Below are 14,238 nucleotides of genomic sequence, written 5' to 3' on the forward strand. Positions count from 1 at the left end.
TAGCAAATATCTGTTTTATAACATTTCTCCAATCTCTGTCTTGCTTTGGGGTCCTCCCACCTTTTGCTTGTTTTACAAAAGCCTGACCCATTCCTTCTAAAGGATGGACTTGACTCAAGCTACATGAAATTAGCGACATTTGCCCATGTCTGCCTGCGGACAACATTTAAAATCTTCAGAAAAAGCACAAAGGATTGCTGAGAAAACACATTCTGAGGAACTTTTCATCTAGCACTCATCATGAAAGAACAGAGAAGCTTTAAGAAAGGAATAGGGGTGCGGGTCTAAATGCAGACAGACATTCGTAGACAGAAGAAGCATGCATACACATTGCGCCGGTTTCAACTAAATAAAACAGATAACATACATTCTCTGGTTCATTCCCCAGGACAATGTCTCGAATAATCAGTCAACCTCCCTGGGTTTAATTTAAACAGAACATGGCAATTAACCGTCAGTCATCCTCGAACTGCCAAACAGTCAGCATGCTGTTCTCATATAGTACAAAAAACATTTTTCCCCTTAACACTGACATTCTTGAGAATTGTCCTGATGAATGCAAACTAAAATCTTCAAAACTTTATCACCAATACTCAGTTCTGTACTTCAAGTGATTTATAAGCACAAAAAGGTTTTTTTTAATTTTGAGATCTGCAAAACGAATGGTGGGTTGTCCATTCACATTTGCTCGTACACTGCAGTGAAGTCTCATTGCTGTGGCACTGCTATCAACACAAGACAACCACTCAACAAATCTGAAACTCACCCACGTGCACGTCCCACTACATCTTTCTTCTCTAGCCAGTGTTGTCCCTGTTTGTACAAGCCTCGGTCATCAACAGAATTGTTGTCACCCTTCGTCAAGAACTTGATGTCTCCATTTTCCCTAGAACAACAGTACATATGAGTTTTGTCACATGGTTTTCACAATCTGCAAAAAAACCTAGGAGATGTTTGATGTATGATATAGAAATTTTGAAAATCTGTCGGTTAGGCTAAAGAACTTACATCTTTATAGCATTTTTAATGTGATGATTAATGTTACAAGGCACTTCACAAGAATGTTATCAAACAAGTCTGCTACTAAACCACACAAGACATTTTGGCACCGGGTCAGTTTTATGCAGCATCTTAAAGGAGCAGGGAGAAACAGAAGGGCAGAGAGGTTCAGGGAAGTAATTCCAGAGCTTAGGGCCCCAGCAGCTGAAGCATGGCTGCCAATGATAAGATGATGGAAACTTGTGATATGCAAGGGGATACAATTGGCAGACTGCAGTACTCAAAGCTGCATAGGCCTTTATAGGGGAGGTCACAAAGATAGGAATGGTTAAAAAAAACACAAGCGATTTTTTAATGAAAAACTTCAAATTTTTGTTTGAAATTAGCATAAAGCAGCCAAGACACATCCAAACTGAGCTGCAGAAAAACTGATCCAGGGACTTTAGCCAAAGAAACTCCAACAGAGAATTGGAACAGGATAGATAAAAAGTAAAGTTGGTCTATTTTCACAAGATTCGATATTGCCACAAAACATACATAAACTCAAACAAACAAACACAGATAATGCTGGAGAAACAGCAGCTGTGGACACAGAAACAGAGTTAAAGTTCTGAGTCCGCAATGACTCTTCTTCAAAATTGAAAAGGTGTTGGAAAATGTTTTATTAAAAAGAAAATTTTGAAAGAGGCAAAGGAGGAGCAAGGGGATAGATGGTGTTGAGGTCCAGTGCAAAAGACAAAGGAATTGTTAATGGTGGTGAAAGAAAAATGGTTGCAAGTTAAGATGCAAAGGGACAGAATGGGTTCTCTTCATTAAGAGCGAAGTAAAGAAGACAGAAAGAAAACAAGGCAATGGAGGGGATAGCAAGTAAAATGTAGAACAGACAACGTGCAGTCAGTTGCTGAAGTTATAGAAATGTTCACCTCAAGGCTGGAAAGTGCCCAAGAGGAAAATGAGGTGTTGTTCCTGGAGCGTGCATTGTGCTTTGTTGGAACACTGCAGCAAGTGTAGGACAGAAATGTTAGCCTGAGAGTAAGGTGGTTTATTGAAATGGGAAGCAACTGAGAGGTCAGGGTCATTCCCATAGACAGAGCAGAGGTGTTCTGCAAAGTGTCAGTTGCCTTTGGTCATACCCAATGTAAAGAAGACTGAATTTTGAGCGGCTTTGGACAGTGAGGAGGGAGGTGGTGAATAGGCAAGTTGTACATCTTCTGGAATTGCATGGTAAGGTGTTATGAGGGAGTGAGAAAGCACTGGAGTTATGGAAGAGGGGATCATGGGGAACAATCCCTGCAGTATGCTGACAGTTTGGAGGGGGGGGTTACCCGGTTGGTGGGGCATATTGCTGGAGGTAGCAGAAATAATGGAGGATGATATTTTGAATGCAGAGTAGTAGGTGGAAAGTAAGGACAAGGGAAATCCTAACATCCTTCTGGGAAGGAGGGGAAAAGGGTGGGGACCCTGTCAACTACCATAGGTGGGGAATGTTCAGTTGAAGAGAAAGATCATGTTACAGCAACCTGATGAAAAGTAGCATCATCACAACAGATAGGACAGTGACAGAGAAACTGGGAGAATGAAAATGGAATCCTTGCAGGAAGCAGAATGTGAGGTGGTGTAATTGAGGTAACTGAGGGGTGTGGGCTTTGGTAGATATTGGCTGGCAACCTATTCTCAGAAATGGAAACAGTGAAGTCAAAGGGAAGAGTCAGACCGACTGGGACAGAAGAGGGAGTAGGATGGAGAAATTGGAAGCAAAATTGATGAAATCTTTCCAATTCCAGACAAGAATAGGAAGCAGCACTAAAGACATTGACGTATTGGAGAAAGAGCAGGAAGAGAAAGGGATAAAGATCTCTAATTAGTTAGTTATTGTGCCATGAACATCAGACAGGAAAATTCCTTTGGAATAGGCAGGAAGGATAAATATACCCACAGTCAAACTATCCTGCTCTGCACTAAGCTGTCCAGAGGTGTTAGCTTAAGTAAGACAACACTTATAAACAATGACATCCTGTTCACAAGCTATCAGAATAGAAACATACTTCTCATGAATTTTCAGCACTCTGTGTACTATTGGAATTTCTCGTCCTTCAATTCTGAAAACCACAATCTCACCAACTCGGATGGGATCTTCTATGCGGTTGGTCAGGAACAGAAGGTCACCTCTGTGGAAGGCAGGTTCCATACTCCCACTGAAACGAGAGAGATAATATCAGATTATCAGTTGCTGCTTTTCCAGCTGAGAAAGGCAAGGGACATTTTACAGAATACTGGGATGAAATCAAGATTTCAAAGCTTGTTTTCATCCCCATTACAAGAAAGCTCCCACCAGCGTTTGCAGCACTTTAGTGCCTTGCCAGATTAGTACGTCAATTCCTCCAATGGCTCATCACTGACTCTCACAGCTGGTAAATGTCACTGGATTACAACAAGCAAATCCACTGGTCCAGAATCCATTTGTCAGTTTGTTGTCAAATAATATTTTAGAATCATACTGAGTTAATTAGGATTGGTGGTTTATTCAAATACAACTGCTTCTTCAACACTGACCACTTAGTATAAATTATACATTAGCCATTTAAACAGTTTGCTCATTGAGTCAAACATATTTAGTAGCTGAAAATGCTAGAGAAACAGCAGGTTAGAGAGCAGTTGTCAAGTCAGCAATTCACATTGATGTACTTTACTCACTGACCTGAAACCATTAACCCTGTTTTTCTCTCTCTCCACAGAGGGTGCCTATTATACAGAATACAGCCTGCATTTTGTATTAATATTTATTACATGCTTACTTAGGCTCATTCTGCCCTTCTGTGGCTGAGATCAGATACATATCCCACTTGCACCATTAAGTTGTACTTGGCTTATTAACAAAATGGTAATTGAATCAGAGATTTCTTTAGTCCCTATAGTTTAGTACATTATTCAGTGTAAATCGTGGCTTCAGCAGTATTTAACAGCAACCTGAAATTATTCACAAAACTGCAAGAACTTTAAGAACTCTAACTACTAACCTGGGCAGAAGAAGATACAGGTTTCAAAATTATAGCTCCACACTGAATAATGGAGCAAAATTGTGATTTTTCAAGGAAAGAGAGCAATTAATATTCATTTCCAGGCTAATTATCAAGGGAAATGGCATATATCTACTCTATTAAGACATCATTGTAGGAAGTTAATATGATAGTTCATTATTTCCATGTTTATATGGCCATTGTCAATTTATAATTTAATTCATAGATTACATTTTGTACACTCAAAAAATTCGTCAGCATTCAGCACTGAGAATCACTGTACTGCAACAGTTACTGCTGCATATGTGCAGTATTTAAAATAAAGTAACAGAGCCTCAGCTAAGAAGAAAGAAAGATACTCGCATTTATACATGGCCATATCACCTGTGCTTTGCAATCAACTTTTTGAATCATAGACATTGGCGGCAACTTAATGCCAGAGTTATACGAACTGTGTAACGTCTCAAGTAGAAGACAGCAGAGCATTGAAACAATATCTAAATGATCTGTCCACAGTGAGGCTTGCAACCACAATGTTCTGACCCAAGGGTACTATTGATTAAGCCAAGCTGAAATATGATATGAAGCACATCTAAATGTGAATCTGCAAGCATGTGGACTTTTTTTTAAGAAAAAGAAACACTTCACGCTTGACTGTTAAAATATCTCGTCTCAGCCTACAGATCAATGCAATTTTGCAGCATCTTACAGCAAAATGGGCAGCCAGTCAAGTGGCAGTTATGACCTTTTGGAAACTATTCAGTTAGGCCCCTCTCCATTTGAAAAACATGCAATGTCACAATTCTATTCATAATTGATGTCCGAATTTTTATACCTACATTCCTGTAACCTAACGGGATCTATTTTCTACTGCATTCTTGATAGACGTCAGGCTGGATTCTGCAGGCATGTTATAGAGGTGGCTGCATGCTGAGGAACGATGCTCAGAATTAAGGAGACCATCCCTTTTAACAGGTTTGGAGATTTGAAGAATCATCGACAATTCATATATGAATGAAAGAACAACCGATTATCACCTACCTGAGTACAACTACAATCGGACTTTCACTTCCAGTCAGAACCATTAATCCTTTCCAGATCATCAGTGCAGAAGACACGATCATACCAAAATTCAAGACCTGATAGTACAACTGGGACAAGAATCAATTCATTAAGCAAGCCAATATTTCTGCAAAGACCATTCACAAGTTCGCACCTAATTTTCATATTTAACACACCTGGAAAACTGCCTGTGTCATCACCGCTACCCTTCCAAGCAAACAGACCACCAATGGCACAGTGGAAACTGGAGAGGGTACAGCACCAATAGTCAGTGCATGACTAATTTTGAAGAGCAGAGATAAAAATAATAACAACGGAAAAACCCAAATTAATTGTGTTCAAATTAGATTCAGGTAATAACCAAAAAAAAATTTAGAACCCATGATAATTGTTTGTTAAAAGTTTGAAATTTAATATTTAGTCAAATGTCTAACAAACAAACAGTCTGTAAGACTTTGCCCAAACACACACTAATTTAGGCAGAGCAGGTCCATGACTCCTCCAACGTCACTCAATTGTGCAGCAAGATAGTACAGAACAGAAACTCAGTAATGACATTTCTCAGTTTCTCCCCAAGTTTCACTTCTTATCTAGAATATTGTATTTTCCAAAATAAATGATTAATAATTTATTGAAGTAGCATCACGTCACATGGCATTTAAGCTGGTGTTCAAACATATCACTACTTCCAAATCACCTTTAATTTAAAACTTGTACTACACATTTGTCACCTGTGCAGTGTTAGACCATATGATTGATACAATACTCTTGTGGGGGGAACACATGGACTTTAGTGTGTTGGCTCAAGTGCTATTAAAGGGGACATGCTCAGGAAGACTTGCCTATCAAAAAATATGTCACTTACAGTACAGAATCAGCTGGTTAGGGTTCCCTCATTATGGAAAACCTGTAGTAGCCCTGTGTTAGGTTGCAACACTAGAACAGGCAAGACAATTTTAAATCACAGGAAGAAATTACTTCCTGAGCTAGGAACTTACAGCTGATTAATAAAACGGAACCACGTCTCATTGAGGCAGCACACAGATCAAATTTGAAGAAATCCAGTCAAAAAAACAAAGAGTTGAAAAATAAACTATGGCTAGATTTTCTGTGATCAAACAAACAGCAAACCAGTGGTCAGAGAATGACTGTAGAATTTTATGGTTGTTTGCTCAGCAATATGTCGGTAGAACATGTGGATGGCACAGTGCCCCTATAGGGCACTGGGACCTGTGAACAGAATAAGCAAGTGCACATTCCTTTAACCAGATTAAAGAAATATTAAGGAGCAACGCAGAGTCTGCATCAGAAACTGCAGGACAGAATCAGAATTCAACCCAAACAGATACAGTGGAGGAAATACAGGTTGGCCCTTTCTTTCTTGATCCAAAAGAAAATGTTTTATTAAAAACACCTTCTTTGATAATTAAAAGCTGAAGGAATCAGACTCTTCACTTGTTAATGTTAATTATTAGTCCCAGAGAGGTTGTTTGCAGTAACTGAGACATGGGGCTGTTAAACTGATTTTGGACTGAATGCTTTGATAATAACTTCATGTGGTGAATTAAGTCCATATCCATGATGCTAGGACAGGAACTTTGCTCCATTTCATACATTTGAATTGACAGTCAGAGGGAAGATGTGATTTTTGTACAGCTAATCGCACAGCACTAATCTTGGGGCAACAACTTCTAGAGATTTTTACATTCAACTCCATACGTACACTCAATGGTAACTGCAGTCCAGTTTTTGCGTAGATAATAAGATGGCTGTTAGCCTCACTTCCATGCATCAAAAACTAGCCTCTGTATAAAAGTCCAACTTAAGCTAGTAGGTGGGCTACCAGATGAGAAATACTTTTAAAACGCAGCTAGATTGTTGTAAAGATTCATCTGGTTCACTAATAACCTTCAGGAAAGGGAACGTAGCACTCTTACCCAGCCTGGTCTGCGCATGACTTACATAAACATAACATGGTTGGATCACAGCCCTGAACTGTGCACTAAATGTGTTTAACTCAGAGCAATCACACATTCTCAGTAACTTAGAACAGGCAAAACGTGTGACCATTTCACCCATAGCAAAAAGATCAAATTTCGAAAGTAGCAGCCACTTGTACAAATACACATTTTTGTTAAGCACTTGAATGATTGCGTTTTTATTTCTGGCTTCTTTTCAAAGCCTGCACTTAGACAGCTGCTAACGAGAGAAATTTCCCTTCGTAATCCAGCCAGGTGGTACTCAAAACATAATTACTTGCTCCAATATTCACGGTCAAACAAGGAATTCAGTACACACTGAAACAAAGATCTATTTTAGCAGCAATGATCACTCTCTATACTTTGGACTATCCATGTACAACTGCACAAGTTGATCTCTTGCAGTGAGGCATTTATCCATGTCTTAGGCCAGCAGAAATAGTAACCAGCAGATCGGGGGCGGGGGGGTGAATATCTTACTACATTTCTGGTCAGATTTGTGCATAGAAAGTGGGATAACCAACAACGCTATTATCAAAGTCAACACAGTGTGGAGTTGGAGGAACACAGCAGGTCAGACAGCAGAGGAGCAGGAAAGTTGACATTTTGGGTCAGGACCCTATCTCGTTTTATGTATCAAAATCTATTTTCCCCCATTAGAATACTTAGGCATTGTTTTCAACCAGCGCAGACTCAATGGGTCAGTCGGCCTGTGCTGCAGTCCTCTCTGACTATGATCTTTGTATTTATTATGCAGCATAATGGTAACGTCACCAGTAATCCCAAGGCCCAGGATAACACTGTGGGGACATGGTTCAAATCCCGTACCATAAATTACTGGAATGTAAATTTAGCTGATAAATCTGGAATTGAAAATTGGGTTCAGTAATGGTGAATGAGAATTACTATATTGTTGTAAAAACGATATATGGTTCACAGATGCTCTCTAGAAAAGGAAAACTGCCATCTGTACCTCATCTAGCCTACATTGCAACTCCAGAACCACAATATTATTGATTCACAATTGCCCTTCAAAATGGCCAAGCAAGTCACTCAGTCCTGGGGAAATGGGAGCTGGGCAACAAAAATCAGACTTGCCAGTGGTGCCCTCAACCAATGCAAGGAAAATTTTTAAAAATTCAGTTGATTTACAGTGGAGATAGAGCATCAGAATAATAATAATCCAGGACATGAATCTACAAAAAAGTTCACTCAACATTGCGTTTTGACAACTGGAACCAAAGAACGAGGCCATGTAGCCCATTGAGTCCACACTAGTGAAAAAAATGCTGAGACCTTTTGACAAATCAGTACTGACCTGCCAACATCACCTCCCTTGACAGGAGCACAAAGCTTATTTCAAAACCAACTCTCAACTTGTTTTGCAATTAAAGTATCTCAAAGATCCAAATCAATCAAAACTCCAAAATATGACTCAAACATGCACCTGCCTATTGCTACAGCCGCTCTAGGATGCGATTTGTTGGCAGCAACTGCAATACAAGTAGTAGGGCGGTGAGGTTGACCAAGGAACCATTGGAGTTCCATAGATGGGCATAAGAATCAGAAGCCAGGAGGAGTGTGCAGGAAGGTAAAGTCACTATATAAATGCAGAGGCCGCCCCTGAAGCCAGCAGGAACGTACAGAATGAAAAAGTTGCTATATAAAAGCAGAGATCATTCCAGAAACCAGTGCGTGTGTGAAGCACTGTAAAGTTGCTATACAAATGCAGTGGTTGGCCAGAAGGCTGGTGGGAGGTCAGTGAAGTCAGAGGTCAGCGTGAAAGCCAGCGGTAGCGTGCAGGACGATAAAGTCGCTATATAAATGCAGGGGTCACCGCTGGGACCTGGTGAGTGTGTGCAGGACGGTAAAGTAGCTATATAAATGCAGAGGCCACTCCCAGGGACTGGTGGGAGTATGGGTGGGACTAGGTCGAGCAGGGGGCCTGATTTCATCGGAGCCGCGGGTGGGATCCAGGGCGCGATTTTCTGGCGGCGCTCGCCACTTTCCGGCCCCGGGGTGGGAGGGAACTCACCTGCCGCTTGTTCATCCGCCGCACATCGTTGAGAAAATCTAGCGACATCATCTTTGCGAGCGGAGGCAGGGGCAGGGTGAAGGGGGAGGGAAAGGGAAGGAGAACAAAAACACGGAGCCTCCAACCGCCGCCGCTCGAGCTACCGGAAGCTCGGGCTCCACCGGAAGTCTAGGCCTCACCAGGAAAGCCGCCGCACTGCCTTCTGGGAGATTTAAAGGTACACTCCTCTCCAGCAGCCAGCTCTCTTGTCCAATGAGTGACTGCCAGGTTTTACTGGCCCAGAGCTGCCAAGTGGCCTTAGGTCACTCATTCATCAGGATGGGCTTCTTAGGATAAAATTTGCTTTTGCAACATCTTTGCAGATGGCTGAGATCATTTTGTATAAAAGTTGCAACTTGAAATCCCCTTTTTCTATGCAAAAGAAATATTTTTTCATTTTCCTCACCTTGCAGTTGATTGCAAAGTTCAACACATCTGTCACTGTAGGAAATAAAAACCTGGATTGATAAAGAACTTTCCACAAGTGGCTACCTCTACATCGGGGAAACCAAGCGGAGACTCGGAGACCGCTTTGCGGAACACCTACGCTCGGTTCGCAATAAACAACTACACCTCCCAGTCGCGAACCATTTCAACTCCCCCTCCCATTCCTCAGACGACATGTCCATCCTGGGCCTCCTGCAGTGCCACAACGATGCCACCCGAAGGTTGCAGGAACAGCAACTCATATTCCGCTTGGGAACCCTGCAGCCCAATGGTATCAATGTGGATTTCACAAGTTTCAAAATCTCCCCTCCCCCTACCGCATCCCAAAACCAGTCCAGCTCGTCCCTGCCTCCCTAACCTGTTCTTCCTCCCACCTATCCCCTCCTCCCACCTCAAGCCGCACCTCCATCTCCTACCGACTAACCTCATCCCACCCCCTTGACCTGTCCGTCCTCCCTGGACTGACCAATCCCCTTCCTAACTCCCCACCTACACTCACCTTTACTGGCCCCATCCCCGCCTCTTCGACCTGTTTGTTTCCTCTCCTCTATCCATCTTCTATCCGCCTCCCACTCTCTCCCTATTTATTTCAGAACCCCCTTCCCCTCCCTCTTTTCTGATGAAGGGTCTAGGCCTGAAACGTCAGCCTCTCTGCTCCTATGATGCTGCTTGGCCTACTGTGTTCATCCAGCCCTACACCTTGTTGCCACATCTTGAAACATTTTAGCCCTAATCTCAACTATTTCTTTGAAGTGTAGTCACTATTCTAATGCAGGAAAAGTGCCAAACACTACTGAGCACAGCAAGCTCCCATAAGCAACAGGGCAATGACCATTTGTGATGTTGATTGAGTATAAATTCTGGACTGGACACTGCAGGTAACACAAGGCAGACTGTGTAAACAAAATCAGGAACATAAACTGCTGGAAAAGCTCAGCAGGTCTGGCAGCATCTGTGGAAAGAAATCTGACTTAATATTTCAGGTCCAGAGACCCTTCCTCAAAACAGAGAGTATAAACAGAATGTTCTGTTATTTTGAAGGACATCAAATTGTTAGCAACTTTCACAACCCTCTTTGCTGATGCATTTGTTTAATTCAATTTTGCACCTCAGAATACAGATTTGAGTTGAAATAACCTGCGATTTGCTTCTATAACCAATTGGTGTGTCTCAATATCTGAACAAAAGGGAATGCAGAAAATCTGAAGTGAAAGTAGAAAATGCTGGATAGACCCAGCAGGTCCGAGCCACATCTGAGCACAGGGAACAAGTTGCAGAGTCTGCCCGTTGCTGCTGTACTGAGGGATCTGGATGTACATGAATCACAAAACATTAGTATGTGCGTGCAGCAAGTAATCAGGAAAGCAAGGGGAGTGTTGACCTTTATTGCAAGCAGGGGTGTGGAGTATTAAAGTAGGGAATTCTTGCTCTGGTAAGACTGCTGAAATGTGTCATTCTGGTGAGATATATCCATAGGAAACAGCTCAGAGAAGCTTTATGAGATGGTTTCCCTGGGATGAAGGGATTATCTTATGAGATAAAGTTGAGTAGATTGGGCCTGCGCTCACTGGAGTTCAGAAGGATGAGAGGTGATCTCATTAAAATATATAAGAACCCAAGGAAAATTAACAAGCTGGAAGCGGAGAGGATATTTGCTTCTTGTCTGGGAGTCTAGAATTAGGGGTCACTGTTTAAAAATAAAGGACTGTCATTTAGACAGAGCTGAAGCCATTTTTTTCTTTAGCCTGTGGAGTTCTCTCCCCCGAGAACAGCAGGGGTCATCATTGAACTTATTCGAGGCTGAGTTCGATAGTCTTTAATTGACAACAGGGAGGGCCAGGTAGGTAATTGGGATGGGGAGCACAACCAGATCAGCCATGATGTTATTGACAAAGGGTCAACTCCTGCTCCTAATTCCTGTCATCTTCTACTTTTATAATTCACCAGCCATGGTGGAGGAGGAGCGGAGGTGGGGTGCTGTTGACATGTGATAATCAACTCCACTTTAGTGTCTTTTCCCCATAACCCCAATCCCCTTACTGATTAAAAATGTGTCTGTCACAGCCTTGAATATACTGAATGACCCAGCAGCAACAAGCCTCTGTAGGAAAGAATTCCACAGATGCACTACCATCTGAGAAAAGAAATTCCTCCTCATCGCTGTCTTAAATGGGTGTCTACTTATTCTGAGAATGATGCCCTCTGGTCTTAGACACTTCCCCAAGGGGAAACAACCTTTCCACATCTACCCAGTCAAGCCCCCTAAGAATTGTGTATGTTTTAATAAGGTCAACTCTCATTCTTCTAAACTCCATTGAGTACAGGCCCAACCTACTCAACCTCTCCTTATAAGACAGTCCCTCCCTACTCGCGGTCAGTCGGGTGAACCTTCTCTGGACTATCTCCAATGCCGGTATATCATTCCTTCAATAAGGAGAAAAAACTACACACAGTATTCCAGCCATGGCCTGATGAGTGTCTTGTAAGCAGATTTTCCTAAAGCTAGACTTCAGATCAGATTGTCTGGCAGCTCTCTGAGGTGAGACGGAGCCCTGAGTGAGGAGTAAGACCCCCATCCCCAGCCAATGAACCCCTCCTCAGAGAACTGAGTGGGTGTGGGGTAGCTGGAGGGAGCAGGAATACATTCCCTGCTAATTCCTCAGGGAATGGAAACTCCACCTCTGACAGACCCTCATTCAGAAGGTGCTGCGATTTCTTTCCTCAGGTTTGGGGCTTGTTGTCCATTTTACCTCAAGATCTTGTCTTCCTGCTTCATTGGAATGTGAACAATAATGCATCTCTTAGGAAAATCCCATTGCGTTTCGCAAAGGCTCTTCATTACCTGAATGATGATTTATGAATGAATGAAGGATGATTTATTGTCACTTGTACTCTACAATGAACAACACAGTAAAATACAGTGAAAAGCTTCAACTGTCGTTATTTGAATATTTCAAAAATAAAAAGATAAACTGGAAGGAAGTTGATCTTTGTTCCGTGCCTCCACCATGAATCCTGAGCTGGGTGACCAATGACACCTGCATTGCCATCCCTTTACCTCCAGCTCAGTTTAGTTTTGACATTCCATTCCAATAAAAGAAGTTTTAAGATTGTAAATACCAGTTACTTTGTAAACAGCTCCATCTTTCATGCACATTTCCAATCAAACCTCCTCTGACCTGTAGGTTTAGATGGCAGGAATGCTTCTTAATCTTTTTTAAGATGGTTCTGTCAGTGATGAATGAATGATATTGTTGATCAAAGCTGGGCAATTCCAAGATTCTAACACTTGGTTTCAAACCTCTCCACAAACCAGGTCCTCACTGTCTCTGGAATATCCTCCATCCCTACGTTCTGCCTGGATCTCTGCACTCCTCCACTTCCAGCCTCTTGAGCTCTCCTTACATTAATCTCTGCACCATTGGCGGGGCCATGCCCTCTGCTCCCTGGGCCCCAAGCTTTGGGATTTACTTCCTACACTTCTCCACCTCACTGTCAGCCATGTGATTTGTGAGGCCTTATTAATACCCCTTTGTTTGGCTCAGCATCAATCTTTATCTTAATAACACTCCAAAGAACATGGAACAGGAGGCGGCTATTTGGCCTCTCAACCCTGCCCTGCCATTTAATACGATCATGGCTGATGTCATCTAAGCCTCAACTCTACTTTCCTGCCCACTCTCCATAACCCTTAAACCTGTTAGTAATTAAACCTGTCTCTCTCCTCCTTAAATTTACTCAGTGCCCCAGCATCTGCTACACTCTGAGGTAGAGAATTCCACAGATTCATGACGCTGAGACAAGTAATTCCTCCTTATCTGTTTTAAATCTGCTTCCTCCTCATCCAAAATCTGACTTCTCACTCTATATTGTCCACAAGAGGAAACTTCCTTTTGACGTCTGCTTTGTCAATCCTGTTTAGCATCTTATAGACCTCAATTAGATCTCCCCTCATTCCTCTAATCTCCAGTGAGTATAGGCTTCCACTGCTCAATCTCTCTTCCTAATACAAACCTTTCAACTGCTGTGAAAACTCCAGACAAAATTATAGTTTTAGTTCACAACCTGTCAGTAGTAACATGGATACAACACTGGCAGTGATAGGAAACAGGGGGGAATAGTCAATGGGTATTGTTTAAACTGGAATGGAGCTCCCCAGGGCTCGGTATTAGCTCTTCCTGATGTATATTAATGACATATTTCTTGGTGTGCGGGGGACAGTTTCAAAGTTTGCAGTTGACTCAAAACTTGGAAGAATTGTGAATTGTGAGGAGGACAGTGTAAGACTCCAGAAGAACTTAGACAAGGTGGTAGAGTGGGCAGATGAGTTTCAGTGCAGAGAATTGTGGGGTGGTGTGTTTTGGCAGGAAGAATTATGAAGGACGAAACTAAATGAGGGCTCAATTCTAAGAATGGGTGCAAGAACAGGGAGACCTGGTATATATGCACACAGATCATTGAAAGTAGCAGGACGAGTAGAGAAAGCGGTAAATAAAAAATACACTATCCTTAGATTTATTAATAGAGTATAGGAGTAAAGAGGTGATGTTGAACTTGTACAAGATACTTGTTAGATCTCAGCTGGAGTAGTGTATGCAGTTCTGTGCACCACCTTATGGAAAGATGTGAATGCATTCGAGACAGTGCAGAAGCAGTTTAC

General features: G+C 42.1%; 1 protein-coding gene across 1 annotated transcript; it reads right to left on the reverse strand.

Annotated features, from left to right (window-relative positions):
- Positions 1 to 744: 744 nt before the first annotated feature.
- On the reverse strand, positions 745 to 9,274 carry sec11a (SEC11 homolog A, signal peptidase complex subunit). The gene is made up of 4 exons (XM_048593110.1): positions 9,093 to 9,274; positions 5,058 to 5,167; positions 3,045 to 3,194; positions 745 to 886 (listed from the first exon to the last, which is right to left on the reverse strand). Exons 1-4 carry the CDS (start codon positions 9,141 to 9,143, stop codon positions 763 to 765), a joined length of 435 nt encoding a protein of 144 aa, XP_048449067.1. The 5' UTR covers positions 9,144 to 9,274; the 3' UTR covers positions 745 to 762.
- Between the last annotated feature and the right edge of the window lie 4,964 nt (positions 9,275 to 14,238).

This window comes from Rhincodon typus, unplaced genomic scaffold (genome assembly GCF_021869965.1).
Source record: "Rhincodon typus isolate 14 unplaced genomic scaffold, sRhiTyp1.1 hic_rhity00002338, whole genome shotgun sequence".
Classification (NCBI taxonomy): Eukaryota; Metazoa; Chordata; class Chondrichthyes; order Orectolobiformes; family Rhincodontidae; genus Rhincodon; species Rhincodon typus.